This window comes from Panthera leo, chromosome B3 (genome assembly GCF_018350215.1).
Source record: "Panthera leo isolate Ple1 chromosome B3, P.leo_Ple1_pat1.1, whole genome shotgun sequence".
NCBI classification, from domain to species: domain Eukaryota; kingdom Metazoa; phylum Chordata; class Mammalia; order Carnivora; family Felidae; genus Panthera; species Panthera leo.
Window position 1 is genome coordinate 754,702 of NC_056684.1, and position 23,438 is coordinate 778,139.

General features: G+C 62.5%; 1 protein-coding gene across 5 annotated transcripts in view; it reads right to left on the bottom strand.

The window, feature by feature from the left end:
* RASGRF1 (Ras protein specific guanine nucleotide releasing factor 1) overlaps positions 1-23,438 on the bottom strand; it is a 103,423-nt gene that overhangs the window by 58,304 nt on the left and 21,681 nt on the right. For all 5 annotated transcript variants that reach the window (XM_042940776.1, XM_042940778.1, XM_042940779.1 and 2 more), the window contains exons 2-4: positions 19,256-19,362; positions 11,590-11,737; positions 142-234 (exon numbers count right to left, since the gene is read on the bottom strand). In XM_042940776.1, coding sequence (XP_042796710.1) covers positions 142-234; positions 11,590-11,737; positions 19,256-19,362 — 348 coding nt within the window. The remainder of the gene's footprint in view (positions 1-141; positions 235-11,589; positions 11,738-19,255; positions 19,363-23,438) is intronic.

Genomic DNA, 23,438 nt, shown 5'->3' on the forward strand with positions numbered 1-23,438 from the left:
CTCCCCACCTATAAATAGAGTGCATCCAGTCCAAGGCCGGGGCTGAGGAGGGGGTGGCCGGCCCTGGGGGTGGAAAGACAGTCGGTGACAGTGCCCACCCCGGGCAGGGCCGGGAAGCTCTCAAAAGAGGACGGTACACACCTTCTTAATCTTCTTGATGTCACTGTCCTCATCGTTGGGGGTGACAGTCTGGGTGGACTGGATGCGCTCGTTGTCCCTGAGGAGAGTCGCGATCTGTAAGAGACGAGGGCGCGGTGGTGAGTGGGGGCCCCCGCCACTCCCCAGCCCATCGAGGGCTCCTGTCCCCGGCTCTGTGTGCGGCTGCCCACCTGCACACCCAGGCCCCAGCTCCTGGCGAGAGGCCCCCGCGCTCTCCGGGCGGCGGGCACCCCAGTGCAATGTGGCAGCTTTGGCCTCAATCTGTGATTCTCCTCCCCACAGCCCAAACCACCAGCCCCTTTATTTCTGAATTTTTGTTGTGGCAAAACAGCATAAAACAACTATTTAAACCAGTTTCAGGTGCAGAGGTCACTGGCATGAAGCACGGTGTGCCGCCGTCCCCACCATCCATCTCCAGGACTTTCCACCTTCCCACGCTGAAACTCTGACCCCATTAAACCATGTTTCCCCCTCCTCTGGCCCCACCGTCTAGGTCCTGTCTTCCGTGAACTTGACTCCTCTAGGGACCTCCTGTCACCAGTGGAAGTGGAACCCTACAGAACTTTTGTGTCTGGCTTAGTCCACCTGCTGCGACGTCGTCAGGGTTCGTCCACGCTGCAGCAGGGGTCAGGACCTCCTTCCTCTTTAAGGCTGGATAGGGTTCTGTGCTGTCTGCACACCGCACCTGGCAATGCACTCACGCCTAAGCGGACACTTGGGTGGTCCCCTTAGTGTTTCCGACAAAACCCTGCTGCCGTCAGAGAAAAGCAGGTGGCGGAGGCAAAGCCGGGCCGGCTGGCTGTCCCCTCCCCTGGGCAGCCCTGAAGCACTTCTCCGACCGGGAGCCTCTGTGGAAACTGCCGGCCTGGAAACACAGGACAGCCCCGCGGAAGGAACGTCTGAGCTGCCCTAAAAAGCCTCCACCCGGCCGATTTGGGGATCGTGCGTCAGCACCTCCATCCGGCCGATGTCAGCAGAGCTGCAAGAACAGAACCGAGGGGCGGGGCCCGGGACAGGGGGTGCCTCGGGGACCCAGCCCCTCCAGCCTTCTTCCCGCCACTCCGGGCGCCTTTCACTGGGGCTGTGGACCCCCATTCAAGAGCTGGCATCCCCCGTCTCTGCCTGCCACTCTCATCAGAGTGCTCCCGGCGCTCAGCACACGCTTGCGGGCTACGTCCACGTGAGGGAATCAGGCCCGCAGCCACCAAACAAACGGCAGGCACAGGAACGCAGGGCGGCCGCGCAGGGGAACCTACAAACGCTCCGGGCCACAGCGCCCTCTGCAGGGCGTGTGGCTCTGTCCCGTCCAGGCCGCGAGCCGCGCCGCGGGATGAATGGGTTCTCACAACTGAGCACTTTTGGAGCAAAACGGAGCAGTCACCCCCTCTCCACGCCCCGGTTGCTAAAATTACCCCAGCCTCTGCTTGCGGAGTGGCTGAAAATATCCGAGGAGCATTCCGGCCGGCGCGGACCCTTCTTCCTCTCGTTCCCCCTCCCCCCACCCCTCCCGGCTTGTTTTCAGCTCTCTGCAAACATCTGCACGTTGGCAGAGGCGGACTCTTTGATCCATACGCCAGAGGGCTGAGGACACAGGCACGCACACACAGGCTCTTAGCTCAGAAACGTGGGGATGCCCGGTCAACACCCCCACCTCTGGCCCGACATTGTCGCTTCCCAGCGGCCGTCTGCACACGGTACCCTTTTCTCTGTACAGCGGTGACGTGCGTCTGTGTGTGTGTGCACGCACGCGTGTAAGTAGCCTGTTCTTAAAACCGATGGTGCTCTTCTCGGAGAGACGCTTTCCAGGACGGCTCCTCGGCAGGGGCCAGGGCGAAAAATGGACACAATTAGGTCAGGCACCGTGTCGCTGCACAGGCGGCACTAGAAAGCCCTGGGGGGCGGACTCGGGAGCCGCGAGCCCAGGGACCCCACAGAGGTCTTGGGCGGTGGCTTCTCCCTGCCAGGAGCTAGCGGCCCCAGTGGGCCCACAGAGGCAGCCTTTCTCCCCACCGGGCAGGTCCCTCTGGGGATGGCTTGGTGGGCACCCAGGGCCTGCTCGGCTGACCCTCATCAGCGATGGCCACAGAGAGCTGGCACCTTGGCTCCTACCCCAACCCGCTGGCTCGCACCCCGCTCCGGCCCGGCCGGGCTCACGCCGGCGTCTCGCTCGCCCTGCCCACTTGCGACCCTGCGGCCTGGCTTGCTCGGCCCATCGGGGGCAATCCCTCGCTTGCCACACGCTCTGGGGCCCTGAGCACCGGCGCCCGGCCCACCGCGCCCCCAAGATGGGGTCTTTGGTGCAGAGTGCATTTAGTCAGCGCGGCAACTGACGGCGGAATGAGCCCACGGTGTTGCTTTTTGCTAAACAGCCAAGGTTTTGCTAACGATTTCTGTATTTCTTGGTTTTCAAACAGCTGCCGCACAGCCCAGCTCTCTCTCTTCCCCTCTCGACTCCCTCTGGCCTCTTCTAAGCCACACAGGCGTCCATCTTGGTCCTCCCGGGCCAAGCCCATCAGCACGTCCTGGGGACGTCTCTGTGCTGGGCTCTGGTGAGACACAGCTGGAAGTAGGTGAGTCAGATCCCCCTGGGGGCTCCCAGCCTAACAAGGGGGTCAGACGCCCCCAGAGGTCACTCACACTGTCCGACAGGACAAGGTGAGAACAGAGGCGTGCAGCTCCTGCAGTGGGGGGGGGGGGTCTCACCAGGGAAATAGCAAGGGGCCATCCAAAAGAGGTTTTGAAGGACAAATAGAAGTCCGACAGGAGGGCGATGGGATGGAGCCCGTCCAGCAGAGGGGGCGGTGTGAACAAGGGCACGGGGCAGCAGGGGAGGCGAGGAGCGAGCCTGCAGGCAGGGAGGTGGGCCCTGTGCGGGGAGGGGTCACACGGCACTGTCCTGCTCCCCCAGAGCGGTGTCCTCGCCGACCCGTCTCACGTGGTGGGGGTCCACGTCAAAGTCTGTTTGCAAGACTGGTTCCGAACGAATCCCTGAACCAAAGATCTCAGCGGTTTCTTCCAGAGTCAGACTCCAGGATCCTGGGTGCTCCGGGCCTATAACTGAGTGCTCCGGGCTAGTAAAATATGGCGACGGCCTCCAAACTCCTACCCTGCCCTGTAGGCCCTACGTAAGCGCTCCAAATTTACTTCCAACCGTAAATGGAGGGAAGACAGCTACCGAAGCAAGGAAACGGAGCCAAGCTGAGCATCCCAGAGATGCCCCTCTGTCGTAGAAGGTCCTCAGAGCTCTGTGGCCTGACAGGTGCTCAGGGGAGCCCAGAGACCCAGCAGAGGAACGCAGCACGGTGCGGAGCTCTGTCTGGGCATGATCTGCAGGGAAACACGGCTGCGGGGCTGGAGGGCGGAGTGCGCACGGCCTCAGGGCTGGTTTCCCGGCGTGTGACCGGTGCAGAGCCCCGGACCCTAAGGGCCCAGGTTTGGTTCAAGGCTCTGCTGTTGCTGTCTGGAAGTTCCTGATGGCCCCACGTTTTCATTTTGCCTTGAGCCCCACAAATTATGTAGCTGGCCCCGAGACAAAATAAGACACTGGTGTGCTGGTAAATGTTTGATGACCAGCTCTCTGAAAGAAAAGCTGTGACAGGCGGCACGTGCCGAGTTCCATGGGGGAAACACGCCCACCGTGGCCCGTCTTAAGCTGCCAAAGTCGAGAAACCAGCCTGAGTAACTGTGGAAGGTGAAACAGCAAGTTCCTGCAAGCTGGCAAGAGCCGGTGCACACACGCCACGGGGCGGGCGACGGGCGTGGTAGCTGCAGGGGAGAGGTGGGTGAGAGACCCCCGTGAGTGACCGGAAGGGCAGAGGTTGCGAGGGCAGCCGTGTCTTCTACCTGTCTGGGAGCGGTTTTCGATGGCCGTGGAAGCCCTCCCCCCCGCCCCCCCCCGCCGCCGTGTCCAACCTTTTGCACAGTCTGTTCCGTATTTTGCACACCAGCTGCATCGGGGTTTGGGGACCGAAGGGGGAAGCAGTCCGGCAGTCGTTAGACTCTGGGTCTCCTGCTCGACGACGCAGGACTGGGCTTCTCGGTCCTCTGCCACCTGACGGTGGGCGTGGTCCTGTGATGCGCCTCTGTCCCCGGAAGTGTGAGGTGTTCCCCTTCCCACGCGTGAGCCCGGGGCCCGTGGGCCGTGGCCCCGACTCTGGTGAGAGCGCGGGAGCAGGGCCCACGCTGGACCCTGGGTGTGTGAAAGAGCAGCGCTCCCTGCTTGAAGCCCCCGCGATGAGGGGTTGTGGCCGCCGAGGTACTTGGGCCACCCTGACAGGGGTGCATGGTGGCCACCGAGGGCTGCCTTCGGGCCGCTGCTGTGGACAGGGGAGCCGGCTGGAACCAAGAGGTGGCCAGGAGAAGGCGAGGCCCTGCAGGCCCTCGGGACGTGCGAGAGAGGGCGCCGGGCTTTGTTTGGCCGTGGGAGGTCAGGGGGACCGTGGAGGCTTGGGGCCACGCAGGCGACGCCGTGGTGGGTGAACGTACACCCTTCCTGCAGGCCCGGCTCCTCAGGAGGAGGAAGTTTCCGGCAGACGCAGGCCAGGGGTCCGGAACCAGGGGAGCCAAGTCCGAGCCGGGACTCCATCACTCGGGTGACCTTGGAGCCACCTTGGCTAAGTCCCTTCCTCTTCTGTGGGCTCAGCGTCTTCAGATCCCTCCAGCTGTCAAGTTCCAAGGCCTGTCTTCCTCCCGGGGGGGTCACTCATCACTCGCTCGGCTTCTCGGTGCCTCCGGCCTCCCTCACGGCCTACTTCCTGCAAACAGGCTGCATCCCCCTGGCCTGCAGGACGTTGTGTGTGAGACACAGAGAGACCACAGCCTGAGAGCTTTACCAGGACGGACTTTCTTTCAAAGTCCCTTCGAAGAATGTTTTGCCCCAGAAAACTAGGGGGCAGAGGAAGCTCTGCTCCAAATTTGCACCATGTGGGGCCTCTGCTGCCTCTGACACACACACACACACACACACACACACACACACACACACCCCTGACCTGCTTGCTGCTCCCCAGCCACAGAGGGGACCCCGCCCTTTGCACCCTCACCTTCTCTGGTGTGCAAATCCTTCTAACACCATATGCAACAGGGACCCATACCCTCTCTGGATGTAAAATAACTCACTTTCTGCCTGGTTCACACCACAAGCTCTATCACAATGCCGATTTCATGGTACCACAGACCTCAGGGGTGGACACTTCCATACCTCCAGGGCCCAGCGGAGTGTGACGCACGTTTTTTTCACTGAGCACCTACTATGTGCCAGGTGTGAGGGAGAGTGACAAAAGACAGCCTGGCCCTCCAAGTCCCCAGTAGGTTGGGTGTGGGGATGTCGGGGAGCAGGGGTGGTGAGCCAGGGGGTCCCTGGGAGGGGGTGCTGGACTGGGGGTGTTCCCTGGGAGAGGATGCTGGACTGGGGGTGGTCCCTGGGAGGGGGTGCTGGACTGGGTGTGGTCCCTGGGAGGGGTTGCTGGACTGGGGGTGGTCCCTGGGAGGGGGTGCTGGACTGGGGGTGGTCCCTGGGAGGGGGTGCTGGACTGGGGGTGGTCCCTGGGAGGGTATGCTGGACTGGGGGGGGTTCCCTGGGAGGGAATGCTGAACTGGGGGGGGGGGTCCCTGGGAGGGGGTGCTGGACTGGGGGGTGTCCCTGGGAGAGGGTGCTGGACTGGGGGTGTTCCCTAGGAGGTAATGCTGGACTGGGGGTTCCCTGGAGGGGGTGCTGGACTGGGGGTGTTCCCTGGGAGAGGATGCTGGACTGGGGGTATTCCCTGGCAGGGGATGCTGGACTGGAGGGGGTCCCTGGCAGGGGGTGCTGGACTGGGGGGGGTCCCTGGGAGGGGGTGCTGAACTGGGGGGGGGTCCCTGGGAGGGGGTGCTGGACTGGGGGGGGTCCCTGGGAGGGGGTGCTGGACTGTGGGGGGGTCCCTGGGAGGGGGTGCTGGACTGGGGGGGTCCCTGGGAGGGGGTGCTGGACTGGGGGGGTCCCTGGGAGGGGGTGCTGGACTGGGGGTGGTCCCTGGGAGGGAGTGCTGGACTGGGGGGGGTTCCCTGGGAGGGAATGCTGAACTGGGGGGGTCCCTGGGAGGGGGTGCTGGACTGGGGGGGGTCCCTGGGAGGGGGTGCTGGACTGGGGGGGTCCCTGGGAGGGTATGCTGGACTGGGGGGTTCCCTGGGAGGGAATGCTGAACTGGGGGGGGTTCCCTGGGAGGGGGTGCTGGACTGGGGGGCGTCCCTGGGAGAGGGTGCTGGACTGGGGGTGTTCCCTAGGAGGGAATGCTGGGCTGGGGGGGGTCCCTGGAGGGGGTGCTGGACTGGGGGTGGTCCCTGGGAGAGGATGCTGGACTGGGGGTATTCCCTGGGAGGGGTGCTGGACTGGGGGGGGGGGTCCCTTGGAGGGGGTGCTGGACTGGGGGGGGTCCCTGGGAGGGGGTGCTGGACTGGGGGGGGTCCCAGGGAGGGGGTGCTGGACTGGAGGGGGTCCCTGGGAGGGGGTGCTGGAATGGGGGGGGTCCCTGGGAGGGGGTGCTGGACTGGGGGTGGTCCCTGGGAGGGTATGCTGGACTGGGGGGGGTTCCCTGGGAGGGTATGCTGGACTGGGGGTTCCCTGGGAGGGAATGCTGAACTGGGGGGGGTTCCCTGGGAGGGAATGCTGAACTGGGGGGGGGGGTTCCCTGGGAGGGGGTGCTGGACTAGGGGGTGTTCCCTGGGAAGGGGTGCTGGACTGGTGCGTCCCTGGGAGGGGGTGCTGGACTGTGGGGGGTCCCTGGGAGAGGGTGCTGGACTGGGGGTGTTTCCTGGGAGAGGGTGCTGGACTGGGGGTGTTTCCTGGGAGGGGGTGCTGGACTGGTGCGTCCCTGGGAGGGGGTGCTGGACTGTGGGGGGTCCCTGGGAGAGGGTGCTGGACTGGGGGTGTTTCCTGGGAGAGGGTGCTGGACTAGGGGGTGTTCCCTGGGAAGGGGTGCTGGACTGGTGCGTCCCTGGGAGGGGGTGCTGGACTGTGGGGGGTCCCTGGGAGAGGGTGCTGGACTGGGGGTGTTTCCTGGGAGAGGGTGCTGGACTAGGGCGTGTTCCCTGGGAGGGGGTGCTAGACTAGGGGTGTTCCCTGGGTGGTGGACTGGGGGTGTTCCCTGGGGGGGGTGCTGGACTGGGGGTGTTCCCTAGGAGGGGGTGCTGGACTGGGGGTGTTCCCTGGGAGGGGGTGCTGGACTGGGGGTGTTCCCTGGGAGGGGGTGCTGGACTAGGGCGTGTTCCCTGGGTGGTGGACTGGGGGTGTTCCCTGGGGGGGGTGCTGGACTGGGGGTGTTCCCTAGGAGGGGGTGCTGGACTGGGGGTGTTCCCTGGGAGGGGGTGCTGGACTGGGGGTGTTCCCTGGGAGGGGGTGCTGGACTGGGGGTGTTCCCTGGGAGGGGGTGCTGGACTGGGGGTGTTCCCTGGGAGGGGGTGCTAGACTAGGGGTGTTCCCTGGGTGGTGGACTGGGGGTGTTCCCTGGGGGGGGTGCTGGACTGGGGGTGTTCCCTAGGAGGGGGTGCTGGACTGGGGGTGTTCCCTGGGAGGGGGTGCTGGACTGGGGGTGTTCCCTAGGAGGGGGTGCTGGACTGGGGGTGTTCCCTGGGAGGGGGTGCTGGACTGGGGGTGTTCCCTAGGAGGGGGTGCTGGACTAGGGGGTGTTTCCTGGGAGGGAGTGCTGGACTGGGGGGGGTTCCCTGGGAGGGAATGCTGAACTGGGGGGGGGGGGTTCCCTGGGAGGGGGTGCTGGACTGGGGGTGTTCCCTGCGAGGGGGTGCTGGACTAGGGCGTGTTCCCTGGGGGGGGTGCTGGACTGGGGGTGTTCCCTGGGAGGGGGTGCTGGACTAGGGCGTGTTCCCTGGGAGGGGGTGCTGGACTAGGGGGTGTTTCCTGGGGAGGGTGCTGGACTGGGAGTGATCCCTGGGAGGGGGTGCTGGACTGTGGGGGGTCCCTGGGAGAGGGTGCTGGACTGGGAGTGTTCCCTGGGAGGGGGTGCTGGACTAGGGCGTGTTCCCTGGGGGGGGTGCTGGACTGGGGGTGTTCCCTAGGAGGGGGTGCTGGACTAGGGGGTGTTTCCTGGGGAGGGTGCTGGACTGGGGGTGTTTCCTGGGAGGGGTGCTGGACTGGGGGGGGGGGTCCCTTGGAGGGGGTGCTGGACTGGAGGGGGTCCCTGGGAGGGGGTGCTGGACTGGGGGTGGTCCCTGGGAGGGTATGCTGGACTGGGGGGGGTCCCTTGGAGGGGGTGCTGGACTGGAAGGGGTCCCTGGGAGGGGGTGCTGGACTGGGGGTGGTCCCTGGGAGGGTATGCTGGACTGGGGGGGGTCCCTGGGAGGGTATGCTGGACTGGGGGTTCCCTGGGAGGGAATGCTGAACTGGGGGGGGGGTTCCCTGGGAGGGGGTGCTGGACTAGGGGTGTTCCCTGGGAAGGGGTGCTGGACTAGGGCGTGTTCCCTGGGAGGGGGTGCTAGACTAGGGGTGTTCCCTGGGTGGTGGACTGGGGGTGTTTCCTGGGAGGGGGTGCTGGACTGGTGCGTCCCTGGGAGGGGGTGCTGGACTGGGGGTGTTCCCTGGGAGGGGGTGCTGGACTGGGGGGGGTCCCTGGGAGGGGGTGCTGGACTGGGGGGGGTCCCTGGGAGGGGGTGCTGGACTGGGGGGGGGCCCTGGGAGGGGGTGCTGGACTGGGGGTGGTCCCTGGGAGGGAATGCTGAACTGGGGGTGTTCCCTGGGAGGGAATGCTGAACTGGGGGTGTTCCCTGGGAGGGAATGCTGAACTGGGGGGGTCCCTGGGAGGGGGTGCTGGACTGCGGGGGGTCCCTGGGAGGGGGTGGTGGACTGGGGGTGTTCCCTGGGAGGGAGTACTGGACTGGGGGTGTTCCCTGGGGGGGGTGCTGGACTGGGGGTGTTCCCTGGGAGGGGGTGCTGGACTAGGGCGTGTTCCCTGGGGGGAGTGCTGGACTGGGGGTGTTCCCTGGGAGGGGGTGCTGGACTAGGGCGTGTTCCCTGGGGGGGTGCTGGACTGGGGGTGTTCCGTGGGAGGGGGTGCTGGACTAGGGCGTGTTCCCTGGGAGGGGGTGCTAGACTAGGGGTGTTCCCTGGGTGGTGGACTGGGGGTGTTCCCTGGGAGGGGGTGCTGGACTGGGGGTGTTCCCTGGGAGGGGGTGCTCGACTGGGGGTGTTCCCTAGGAGGTAATGCTGGACTGGGGGTTCCCTGGAGGGGGTGCTGGACTGGGGGTGTTCCCTGGGAGAGGATGCTGGACTGGGGGTATTCCCTGGCAGGGGATGCTGGACTGGGGGGGGGGTCCCTGGCAGGGGGTGCTGGACTGGGGGGGGTCCCTAGGAGGGGGTGCTGAACTGGGGGTATTCCCTGGGAGAGGATGCTGGTCTGGGGGTGTTCCCTGGGAGGGGTGCTGGACTGGGGGGGGTCCCTGGGAGGGGGTGCTGGACTGGGTAGGGTTCCATGAGGCAGGGCAGGTGGGATGACAGGGCCATTCCAATAGGAGCACCAGGATGTGCCGTGGCCAAGAGGTGCCAGAGTCCTGGCTGACCTGGGGGGGGGCCTGGGGGAAGAGCGGAGGCCGCAGCTGTGGGCAGGTGGCTGCAGGCTCATGTCAGAGAATGAGTGAGTGGCACCTAGACACCCCTGCTCGTGAATCTAGTGACACAGGACTGGGGCCAGGCCTCTGGTTCCTCACAGGGTGGAGCCCCAATTCGGGGACGTGTGCCGGGCTGGGGAGCTCCCGGGAGTGGCCTCCAGGGTGCGGCCGATCCCAGAACGAACCAGGTGCCGAGACGCAGGACGAGCTCCTATCCCAGAGCCATGTGGGAAGGGGCTCCGGGCAGGGTGGACACACTGGCAAGTGGACAGGCGGCCCTGGGCCCTGGGCCCAGCTGTGTGAGCTCAGGCACGTGACTTGTCTCTGCACCTGGTTCCTTGAGTGGCTGGTCACGGAGGGACTGAGAAGTGGCCTCTGCAGGTGTCCGGTGCAGGATGGGAAGAGGAATACTGAACCCGAAACTTTGTTGAATTTCAACTTCCAAGGGCACCGGGCAGCTTGGCCGCCGAGCACCAAGGCGGAAGTGGTGACCTTCAGTCTGTGAACATCCCAGGCAGAGCTGGCTTCGCGGGCACGCGGCGGGACCCGTGCAGCTGCCATCTTGAAATTCTTAATAATTTCCTTCCGGAATCTGTGCTTTATGGTGACATCAGATGGGACAGTGCAGCACACCCCAGGTGCTTGGGGCCTCAGCTCACGTGTGCTCCTGCCTCCCCGGGACGGGTTCTCAGCTGCCTCCTCCCCACAGCCTGGCACCCTGGGACCCATGACCATGGCTACCCTGTGCCCTGGAGGCAATGGGTGGCAGGAGCAGGGGAGACTGGAGACCCTGTGCCACCCGCAGGGGCCTGGGTGCAGGCGCAGAGGGCGTGGCCCATGGTGTCTCCGGGAGACAGCAGCCAGTGCACCAGGTGGGTGACCCCCTAATCTGGGAACATAGCGCCTCATGGTGCAGAGGCTGGGGGAGGTGGAGGCTGAAGTTGGGGGTCGCCTGGGTTGGGGTGGTGGGCCGTAGGACGGGGGCGGACTCCCCCAGCCCTAGCCACGGCCTTGCTTATTTCCCTTGCACTGGGCCCTGGAAATTACGTAGCGGATTCTGGCTGCAAGAGTCTGTGCGTTCCCGTCCCCTCCTCCGCTCGAGTCCTCGGCTCTTGTGCGACGGGGCCAGACGGTTCCAAGTGTGCTGTGGGGTGAGGGATCAGATCCTTCTGGGCTGGGCAGACGGCTGGCAGGGTGTCTAAGGGCCGAGAGCATCTCCCACGCTTTCACGCAAGAGGGGCTGGCTTGGGAGGCTGTGGGAGTGCAGGCTCCGATGCTGGAGGCCCCGGTTCCGCATTTCCGACGAGAAACTGCTTCGCAGACGACACTCGGGATCAAAGCCTAGCGGGCCCCATCCAGCAGCAGCGCAGCCTCCAGACGGCTGCCCGACGACCCCGTGAGAGTGCTCCCCGCGACGGGCAGAGGGCAGGGGCTGCTGTGGTGCTGACACGGGAGCGCACGCTCCGATGACCGGGCCCGGGCCCCCGCCGAGTGCTCAGCGTGGTCCTCGGCATAGTACCCCCGGTGCCCTCGTGACCTCGCACCGTCCGCACAACCTCGCTGGGTGCTGGCGAAAAGCCCACCTTACAGATGAAGAAACTGAGGCACGGAGCCTAGGGCGCCTGCTCCAGTTGCCCGTCTTCAGTGGCAGAGGTGGGATTCGAACCCAGAGCCGACCACGCGCCCCTCCCGCTCCGCCTGCATCGCTGGGTCTACATCTGGAGACCGGCCCGCCGCCCCCCTCCCCGCCCCACCTGCAGGAGCCCAGGGTGCTCTGAGGTGCCGGTCTGGGGCCTGGACCCCCGCCGGCCCCCTCCGCGCCCAGCCAGCGGTCACCTCCGCCTTCAGCCGCTCGATCTCAATCTCCCCATCCTCGATCTGCCGCCGTAGCTGCGTGGCCACTGTCTTCTCCGTCTCCACAATCTGCAGCAGGTGCAGGTACTTCTGCATCAGTGCCTCGTGCTCCGTGGCCAGGGTCCGGTAGCTGTGGACAGATGGACACCGCAGGTTAGCCCCCAGCACCCCTAGAGATCCAGCCCAAGGGGCCCCCCCCCCCAACTCAGGACACAGCGCCCGGGGCCCCGGCTTGGCCGCCTCCTCCCCAGCCCGTCTCACGCTCCAACCTCTGGGTCCGACGGGTCCCGCTCTCCTGCCAGGAGCTCTAGGCCTTTGCACGGGGCAGACCTCCTGTCTGGAATCCACCTCCCCTGCCCTCCCTGTGCTAGCCCCGTCCTCTTTCCTAGGCTAGCCCGGGTCCAGCTGAAATGCCGTCTCCAACCCGGACTATGTCCCCGCAGCCCGGGCCTCTGATGACGAACCCGGTGCTCTGGGCACGCGCCCATCCGAGGGCAGCCTTGGCTGGGAGGCTTGTGTGGGGGTGATTGGCAACAAAGCCGGAAAGTTAGTGGGGACAGGTCAGAGGTCCCCCCAAAGGATAAGCAGGGGGAGGAAGAGACAGCCCAGCATTTGTGCAGATTAACAGGCGTCACCTCACATTTGCAGAGCATCACAACTGGGGGCAGGAGGGGCGGTGGGGAGCCTGGAACACCCAAGGTCATGGGCCAGGTCACCTGCGTCTGGGCCAGCTCTCCCTGACTCCCCACAGCACAATCATGGCCATGTGCAGGTATCAGAGCTGGGGAGAGACCCCATTCCAGGAAAGGGGTGCAGCTCACAGGGCAGAAGGGCAGGGAACTGGAAAGCCAGACGTCGACTCCGAGGGAAGGTCTGGGGTCTCGGGTCCCCTCCCAAGCCCCATCCCCATCTTCCCCTCCCCCTTCCTGTGCTGGGTCCCCATCTTCCCCTCCCTGCTTCCTGTGCTGGGTCCTCAGCTCCTCCCTCCCCTGGCATCCCTGCCCAAGCCCAAGTCCCATCTGGACCTCGAGTGTCCGTGCCCCAGACCCTGCCTTTCCCTCTGTAGTAGCAGCGGCCCCTGTTCCATGGGCTTTGTCCTCCACACGGAGCACAGACCAAGCCCCCTCCCACCTCTGCAGGCTTGTGGAAAGAGTGGCCTGCCCTCCCCCATCGTCCGCGCGGTCTCTCCTGCCCTCGCTCCGAGCCCAGGCCGGCCTGGGTCGGCCACCAGCGCCCACAGGACCTGGGTCCCTCTCGGGGGTCACCAGCTGGCTCCCACTTGCCCAATCGAGGGGACGCCTTTCCATCTGGCATCTTCTGATGTGACTTTCCGGCTGCCCTGGGTGTGGCTGGTCGGCGGGGTGGGTGCTGGCTGCTGTCACCGACTCAGGAGCCACACACAGGCGCTCTGAGACCGAAATGGGACAATGACAGCTTCCCCACAAGCCCCGAGAGACAGGAGGACCCCAAGAGGCCGTGGGTGGGGAACAGCTCTGCAAAACGGGCTGTGTCGGGGTGGTGGGGCGCACCTGGTCCCCTGACGGTGTCCGAGGAGGCTCCCTCAGCTGAGCCCGAAGGCGGGAGGGTGTGGGGGGGCAGGGGGCAGCGGGCCTGGGGGACACCCCGGCCCAGAAAGCACAGCTGCGCCCTCGCCGGCCCGCCCCGTCTAAAGGTAAACGCTCTGTGAGGGGCGTCTCTGGTTTGCGGAACTATTTGATTCCAATGATTCTGTGCCTCCATTCCAAGCATGAACGTTAGCCAGAATATTCAGTTTTAAAGTTTCTCCCACTTCCCGAGAGGCTCAGTCGACTTTACTCGCAAGGGGAATTGGGCCGGGAGCACGGAGGGGCCTCCTCATTCCAGGGAGACACGATCCAGGGAGTTTTTCCGCTTCGGAGCCGAGCGAGATCTCACCTGCAGGACTGTCTGGGCGGCTTCTGCCTCCCTTCCTCCCTTATTCCCGCCTCCCCCCACCTCCTCCAGAGACGAGGTACTGAGTACCTCTTTGTGCAGCACCGTCCTTACGGACCCGGACTCGGGGCTGCAAGGGGGCTCGGGAAGCCCGAAAGACCAACCGTCTCACTTTATAAATGAAGAAACTGAGGCCCGGAGAAGGGATGGGACTCGCACCAAACGACAGTCACTTAGCGTGGAGGCTGGAGCTAGACGGGTCTGCACGAGCCCGCGCGGCCGTCGGCGGCACACAGCTCCCCTCCCGACGTGTGGGTGATGCACACGCGGGTGTAACGTTCCACACGCGGCTGTTCGCGCACAGCTCAGAGGTGGCCCCCTCCCCCCCCCCCCACCGACGCTGGGACGTCACATATGCAGGAGAGTACACAGTGTCCCTGCATGCCGTTCATACATCCCAGTGCTTATTTTTGTGTGTACAATGTATCTGTTATGTAAACAAATAAAATATAAATAAGATACCGGCAGAAATACTTACTACCAGATATAGCTGCGGGAGGCCGTCAGGCTCCCTCTTATACACACACACACACACGCACACACACACACACACACACACGATGTATTAGACTTGGAGCTAACTACGGCTCAGGGTCTGTAGTCTCCCCCTAGTTACACAGCGGAGAAGCAAGTCGGGCCTGGTGCATAAGCCCTCCTAAGCCCCAGGCCCATAAATCGGGTGGGCTGCTACCCCTCTCCCTCGGTCACGTTAACTGACACACGACACAGCTGGCGGGAAGATGGGGAGGGTGTCCAGGTGGGCCTGACCTAATCACTTGAACCATTTAAAAGGGAGTTTTCTCTGCTGGTCACAGAAAAGGCAGGTCAGAGATTTGGGACTGCATAATTATTATTATTATTATTATTATTTTTAACGTTTATTTATTTTTGAGACAGAGAGAGACAGAGCATGAACGGGGGAGGGGCAGAGAGAGAGGGAGACACAGAACCGGAAGCAGGCTTCTGGCTCCGAGCCATCAGCCCAGAGCCCGACGCGGGGCTCGAACTCACGGACCGTGAGATCGTGACCTGAGTTGAAGTCGGACGCTTAACCGACTGAGCCACCCAGGCGCCCCAAGGGACTGCATAATTAAAATTTGAGGTTTAACATGCATAGAACGGAGACCGCAGACCCTAAGTGCGAGGTCTGAGTGGTTTTGATCAGTGCGTGCCTGACCTGGGATAAAAGAACGTTCCCATCACCTGGGAAGTTCCCTCACGTCCCTTCCCAGCCACCCCCCCACCCACAACTACTGTCCAGATTCCTTCACCACACTTTAGGTCTGCCCGTTTTAGGAGTTCACGTAACTTGGGGTGCCTGGGGGGCTCAGTCGGTTGAGCGTCCGACTTCGGCTCAGGTCACGATCTCACGGTTTGTGAGTTTGAGCCCCGCGTCGGGCTCTGTGCTGACAGCTCGGGGCCTGGAGCCTGCTTCTGATTCTGTGTCTCCCTCTCTTTCTGCCTCTCCCCTGCTCAAGCTCTCTGTCTCTCAAAAATAAATAAAAACATTAAAAAGATTTAGAAGTTCACATAACTGGAATCACACGGTGTGTATTATTTTGTGTCTGGCTCTGTTTCCTTTGACTTTGACGTTGATCCCTTTTGTTACGCGGGTTTGTGGTGGCTTCCTTTCCATCGCGGAGCGGTATTCCGTCTCGTGGATGCTCCGGGGCGTGTCTGTATGTCTGTCTGCTGATGGACACCCGGGCTATTTCTAGTCTGGGGACCATCACGCACAAAGCCGCTAAGGACATTAGCACGCGAGACTTCTCGTGGGCACTTCTGTTCCTCCCGGACAAATACCAAACGGTGGCATTGCTGGCCGTACAACAGTCCTGACAATTTCTAAGTTGCTAATTTTTAGGCAACGGCCTTCCGATTTTCTAAAGTGGTTGAGCCATTTCCCGCGCCTGCCCGTGTGTGTGAATGATGGGGCCCCACCCTGGTCTGGCATCTGCCACCTCAGGCTGTCGTTTCTTCCAGGCTGGACTCCACACACAGCAGCGTCTCCCTGTCTCTAAAACACTTCTGTATTAATTGATTTTCTAAGTCAGCGTAATCCTGGTCATCAGAATGTACAACGAATCAGAATTCTCTAACCCTTCAACACTTAGAGACCCCGCTCTTGGTTCTAGGTCAGTGTCGGGGAGACTGACGTCCCCCCCCGAGTCTCTCGGAGTCTGGCTTCTTCCCACGTGAATCCGTCCTCCCCAACACTGGCAATTTCCGCTCAAATCCGTAGCTCTAATCGTGTCACTCCCCTGGTGTAACACCTTCCATAGCTCCCACTGTTCACAGAGTAAAAGCCAAAAACTTCGGCTGGGTGTTCAAGACTGGGTATGACCGTCCACCTTCCAACACCCGCACTCGGTGTCTTTACTGTTTCTGGAAGTCTCCTACATCAGTGTCTTGGCGGTGGGGCTGGGGGCCAAAGTCCTCACAGTTAAACCCATTAGATACGACCCTAGTCCTCCAGCTCAGGTCGCGGTCACCCTATTTCCAGCTTCCTCCAACCCCTGCAAATAGAAGTAACATCTCTTTTGCGTGGTGCCTCGTCCCTACCACAGCTGTCAGGTACCAGAGCTAGTTGTGAATGTGTCTAATGTCTTCCTGACTGGACCGTGACATCCCTGGGGGACACCTGTCTGCCCAGCACCACACTCAGAGCCTGACTCTACAGGTTCATGTGTGAGAACGTGGTCTCCACTGCTGGACACTCCTTGAGGACAGGGCTGGAGATGGCCTGACCCCAAAGTCAACGTCAATGCTGTGGCCATAATAAAGGGTTTCTGGTCAACTCACTTGTTCCAGAGCTCAAGGAAGGGCTCTGGTATCCATCCATCCACCCATATACCCACCCACCTACCCAATCACCCCTCCACCCACCCACCGTCCGTCCATCCATCCATCCATCCATCCATCCAATCATCCTTACATCTACCCACCTATCCATCCTTCCATCCACTCATCTATCCATCCATCCACCCACCATCCATCCATCCACCCATATACACACCCACCTACCCATTCATCCATCCACCCACCATCCATCCATCCATCCATCCATCCATCCAATCATCCTTACAACTACCCACCTATCCATCCTTCCATCCACTCATCTATCCATCCACCCACCCACCATCCATCCACCCACCATCCATCCATCCACCCATATGCCCACCCACCTACCCATTCATCCATCCACCCACCATCCATCCATCCATCCATCCATCCAATCATCCTTACAACTACCCACCTATCCATCCTTCCATCCACTCATCTATCCATCCACCCACCCACCATCCATCCACCCACCATCCATCCATCCACCCACCATCCATCCATCCATCCATCCATCCAATCATCCTTACATCTACCCACCTATCCACCCTTCCATCCACTCATCTATCCATCCACCCACCCACCATCCATCCACCCACCATCCATCCATCCACCCACCATCCATCCATCCATCCATCCATCCATCCAATCATCCTTACATCTACCCACCTATCCATCCTTCCATCCACTCATCTATCCATCCACCCACCCACCATCCATCCACCCACCATCCATCCATCCACCCACCATCCATCCATCCACCCACCATCCATCCATCCATCCATCCATCCAATCATCCTTACAACTACCCACCTATCCATCCTTCCATCCACTCATCTATCCATCCACCCACCCACCATCCATCCACCCACCATCCATCCACCCACCATCCATCCATCCATCCATCCATCCATCCAATCATCCTTACATCTACCCACCTATCCATCCTTCCATCCACTCATCCATCCATCCACCCACCCACCATCCATCCACCCACCATCCATCCATCCACCCACCATCCATCCATCCATCCATCCAATCATCCTTACATCTACCCACCTATCCATCCTTCCATCCACTCATCTATCCATCCACCCACCCACCATCCATCCACCCACCATCCATCCATCCACCCATCCATCCAATCATCCTTACAACTACCCACCTATCCATCCTTCCATCCACTCATCTATCCATCCACCCACCCACCATCCATCCACCCACCATCCATCCATCCACCCACCATCCATCCATCCATCCATCCATCCATCCAATCATCCTTACAACTACCCACCTATCCATCCTTCCATCCACTCATCTATCCATCCACCCACCCACCATCCATCCACCCACCATCCATCCATCCACCCACCATCCATCCATCCATCCATCCACCCATATACCCACCCACCTACCCATTCATCCATCCACCCACCATCCATCCATCCAATCATCCTTACATCTACCCACCTATCCATCCTTCCATCCACTCATCTATCCATCCATCCACCCACCATCCATCCATCCATCCATCCACCCATCCACGTATCCATCCATCCACCATTATACCCACCCACCTACCCATTCATCCATCTATCCACCCACCATCCATCCATCCATCCATCCACGTATTTATCTATCCACCCATATACCCACCCACCTACCCAATCATCCCTCCAACCCACCCACCGTCCATCCATCCATCCGTCCATCCACATATCCATCCACCCACTCATATACCCACCCACCTACCCAATCACTCCTCCACCCACCCACCGTCCATCCATCCATCCACCCATATACCCACCCACCTACCCAATCATCCCTCCAACCCACCCACCGTCCATCCATCCATCCGTCCATCCACATATCCATCCACCCACTCATATACCCACCCACCTACCCAATCACTCCTCCACCCACCCACCGTCCATCCATCCATCCACCCATATACCCACCCACCTACCCAATCATCCCTCCAACCCACCCACCGTCCATCCATCCATCCGTCCATCCACATATCCATCCACCCACTCATATACCCACCCACCTACCCAATCATCCCTCCACCCACCCACCGTCCATCCATCCATCCATCCATCCAGTCATCCTTACATGTACCCACCTATCCATCCATCCACCCACCACCCACCCATCCACCCCCAGCTGTCTATGGATCCACCATCACTCATACTTTAAACACATCCGCTAATCACCCATCCACCCTCCATTCATCTTTCACAAACTCAACATCCAATCTCCCATCCACCCTCTATCCATTCGTTCATCCCTGCCCTCTTCCAATCCACCTTGCTGAGCACTTGCTTAGGCCTCTATAAGTCTTGGGATGTTGGATCGCTTTTGGTCTCTGCCTTCAGGACCTTGCATGTAATAGGCAGACAGACACAGAAACACACCTCTCTCTACTGAGCCATAAAAATCACCTGTTGGGAGGGGTGAATCCGGGTGTCCCTGCCCTCGGACAGTATTCAGCTCTGCCAGGGGACTGTCAGCTGTGGAGCCACACCCCAGACCACAAGCCTGTCACCTCTCCAGGACCCAAAAGATTCAATCCAGCGTGGAGCCCCACTTTCTCTGCAGCATATACTAGAGCCCTTTGCTTTTGTCCCCATCTGGCTCCTGGGGCACCCGAGGGAGCTACAGACCCCGAGCTTCGGGGCTCTGAGGGGCGCCCCCTCCCAAGAGGCCTTCCCTTAAGGCTCCTTCTCCGCTCCCCTCCTTTCCGCGCCCTCCCACTCCGGGGCCTGGGTTTGCTCTAGACGGGGTCTCTGGGCTCAGCCTCTTCTGCCAGGACCGTGGGGTGGGTGAGACATACCTGGCATGAGCGATGGCTGCCACCCACTCGTCACAATCCTTGGCGTCCTCTGTCCTCAGCTCCAGGGCTTTCTGGTTCTCGTGGCTGAAGTTGACCGTGAAATAATGCTGCACCGAGAAGAAGGTATCTCTGATTACCAGGTGTCCACAGAAGCAGCCACGTCTGCTGCTATCAGTCTGTTTCGCAAAGTGCCTGCTGCCACATCAGCCGGGCCCAGACTCATGATGTTAGCAGACCCCGTGCTTTGGACATTGTGAGAAGCAAGCGGGGCCCCCAAAGTCCCGTTTGCCAACAAACTGCAGAAAAGCCACTTTTCAACCGCCAGGTATGCTGGGAGGACGGCAGAGGAAACCCACGAGAGCACCCCCTGGGAAGTGGGTGCCCGCTGGGTGCAGCGTGCCTCGACTCACTGCACGGAAGTGTACCGAGCACTCTTCTGGTGCTGGGGTTACAGCGGTGAACAGACAGGAGCGGCCCCAGGAAGCACCTCTGTCGGGTGTAGGGGACTTGGAGGCGGGTCAAGCTCGCGGCCCGTCCCTGGGCTCCTGGGAAGCGGAGGAACCAACAGCGGACCCATGTCTCTTATGTTGTTGGACAAGCTAAAGTGCGTGAACCCCCAGAACAATGCCCGGGACCCTCGCGAGCACAACTGCCACAGCCACACTCACTGCTGTATGGAGGTGACAAGGGGCTGTCCCCTGATCGGTCCAGAGACAGCAGGAGGGCTGCCCAGCGCTGGGGCCCTGGTCCAGGAGTGACGGTCGCTAGACGCGGAGTGTGGGGGCGGCACAGACGTCTGCGCCTGGTGTGCTGGGGCGGGAGGGGCGGCAGGAACAGGGATGCCGGAGGCAAGGGGGGCAGGCGGCAGGGTCCGGGTGGCGGTGCCCAGCAGGGGGACGGGCTGGGAGGACGTCGCCAGGACGACACTCAGGTCTTTGGCTGGAGCGACTAGAGGTGGGGGGGCCACAGAGGGGGAGGGGCAGGATAAGGGGCAGGTTTGGGGGGTTGGGGTTTGGGGGGAAGGACCCGCAACCGAGGTGTGGTGCGTAAACTATTTTTAGCCTCTGCTGACATTTCCTGTATTTCTGTTAAGGGTCAGTCTGGGTGGCAGCCAGGGTGTGCCTGTGCGTGCGTGCCTGTGCGCGTGCGTGTGTGTGTGTGTGTGTGTGTGCGTGTTGTTGCACACTCCATGTCTCTCACTTGTTTCCTAGGAAACAGACAACTGGGGCTGTGGAAGGAACTGTCAGCTGCAGCCTCGAATAACTGAATTCGGAAGGGTGGGCACGCCCCCCACCTGCCCCCCGGGAGAAGCAGGTGAAGAAGGAAGGCAGCCACGGGTGGTTCTCGAGAGACGGTGAGCACCCCCAGGTTGTCCCCCCACGATCTCACGGAGTCCCACACTCACCAAGGGGGTGAACCTGAGGCACAGAGAACTCAAGCCACTTGCTCAAGGCCACACAGCTGGAAAGCAGAGAAGCCAGGAGGACACACAAGCTGGGGCCTGGCGCTGGGTGTAGAGACGGAAAAGCTACGGAGCTTATAGGCGGGTGAGACTCGGGTCCTAACTCAGAAACGGGGGACGGACAGGGTGGGTCTCCTTGGGTCCCCAGGGGGGATGTCCTGGAGCTGGATGGGCCCACCGATGGGACCAGGCCCTGTTCCCAGGGCAAAAGTGGTCTCCTTCCCCGCCAAGCCGCTGGGGTGGGGGGGGGGGGGGTTGTGGACCTGCCCGGGGAGGGGCCGGGTTGGCAAAGCCCCGGGAGCCGGGCCCCCAGAGCTGCGGGCAGTGAGGGGTTTGGCTGAGGCCCCTCTCCCCTAACAGCGGCCTCTTCCCGATCGGCCCAGCTTAGAGAACGCTCGGCCGCTTGCCAGCCTGGGTACCGTGACCCCCGCCACCCCCCTCAGCAGGGAATTAGCCGCGAGGAAGCTCCCGGGCCTGAACCCAGGCCACCACAGACGCCTCTGGAGCCATGCGGATGCTCGACTGTCTGCCCCTCGGAGAAGGGTCTGTCCCCAGAGACTTCCTCCCCACGCCGTCCCGTCACCTCCACAGCGAGGGGCTAGCATACCCCTCATGTACTCCGCCTCTGTGAGGCCTCGCCTCTGTCACCCCTGCTCCGGGTGAAGTCGCGTGGCCGTGGCCAGTCTCCTAACGCGGGTCCCGTGCGTCTCGTCTTTGGAGACCCTGTCTAGACCCTGAGTGACCGAGCAGCGGCGGGTGGAGGGCTGGGCGTGGGGGCCTCAGGGGCGGGCACAGCCCAGAATCTTCACCGTGTCTCCTGACAAGCAGGCCCGGGGCGCCTTCGGGGCAGAGGCCGAAGGGCCTGCTGCGCGGGCAGCCTGGGGAGCCTCAGCTGGAGGAGGGAGAGCCAGCGGAGAGCACGGCCTCCCTGGGCCACAGCCCCTGGGGTAAAGCACACCGCCCCTATGTCACAGGGAGCAGGGCCTTGCCCGAGGCCCCCTCCGGGACACGGCTGCTCTCGGCCGGCGATGCTTCTGCGGCCCCGGCTGCAGAGTAAGCGGCCCAGGGGACGGGAGAGCAGTGCGGTCCCGTGTGCCCGCCAGCCTCCCCCCTGACATTGGCTTACGCGGCCACGTGGCCCCGGTGACCAGCAGCCAGTGCTCACCAGGGGACGGTAGACTTGCTCCCAGCCACCTGAGTCATCCCCAGTCCTGACTCCGGGCGGCTCAGGAACCAGACTGTGCTCCACGTGGGGCCTGGGGGGCGGGGGACACAGACAAGGATGGGGACAGAGTGGAGACAGCGATGGAGGGAGACGGAGAAGGGAGGCAGGGACGGAGACACAAAGCGGACAGGGGCAGTAAAATCCGCTGGGAAAGAACGAAGCCCCCACGCTGGTGAGCTCCAGGTTCCGGGAAGATGCTAGTAAGAAAGGAATCTGGAGAACCGAGCAAGGCTGAACGAGGGCCTAGGCCGCGCGCAGACAGACCCAGTAAACCGCCGGCTGTGTGGTGCCTGGAAGGCGGCCGGTCCCAGGCAGGTGCGGCCGGGGTGGCCCGTGGGTGTGCAGGCGCCTGCGACACGGTGACCGCCCTCCCAAGGAGGGGCTGCGGTGGGAGGTGTGATGTGGCTCCCGCAGGGGGGCGCCGGGCCGCAGTCCAGGGCTCCCCCGTCATCCGGCGTTCTCTCCAGGATTGGGAGGGGCACGCCCCAAGTTAAGGGACAAGTGGCCTCCTGGGAGAGAATGGGCACCGGACGTGGAGTCCGACCCACCGTGCGGCTCGGGGCCGCCGGGCCCCTTCCTCTGTCCTGCTCGGGCTCTCATCCGCGATGGGGGGCGCGGTGCTGGGTGGACGAGCTGGGCCGTCTGTGTCTCTGAGTTCCGTGATCTCCCTGTACACGTGCACCATCTATGTCTCTGTCCTCATGGACGTGTGCCTGCCCATCTGCTGGGCGGGGGGGAGGAGGGCACAGCCCGGCTGGAGGTGAGTGTTCTGCATCTTTCCTGGAGCTCAGGACAGGCCTGGGCCGGCTCCCGGTCTCCCCGTACAGCCCGTGGGAGGCCCTGGGGAGGCTCTGGCCTGGCGCCCTTCTGTCCCGCTCAGGTGTGTGGCCCAGGTGTGGCCTGGGGGCCTAGGTGTGGCCCCGTATCTGCCAGGACACACACAGAGCGCCAGGTACTTGTCTGGATCTCGGCCTGGCCGGGTGGGGGTGTCTGCTAGGCCCCTGTCCTTCTGTCACTGAGGATGGCGTCCCCCTGAGGCCCCTCCTTCCAGAGGGTCTCACGCCTGACTGACTCACGGGCCGTGCACTGCTCAAGGCCGGGGCCGGGGTTGGCTACCTTCCTCTGGGTACTCTGGAGCCCCACACAGAGTCTGGTACCGAGTAAGTGCTGACAAATGGCTGAGGAAGGAAAGGATGAACAGACACATGAAAGGGACATCCCGCTCCAGGGCTCTGATGATGTCTCCACAAGGCACCCTGCGGTCTGTGGTCCTCGTCCCCTTACTCTTATTAATATTCACGATAGGGGCGCCCGGGGGGCTCAGTTGGGTGAACATCCGACTTCGGCTCAGGTCATGATCTCACAGTCCGTGAGTTCGAGCCCAGCGTCGGGCTCTGTGCTGACAGCTCAGAGCCTGGAGCTTGCTTCACATTCTGTGTCTCCCTCTCTCTGCCCCTCCCCTGCTCATGCTCTGTCTCTCTCCCTCTCTCTCTCTC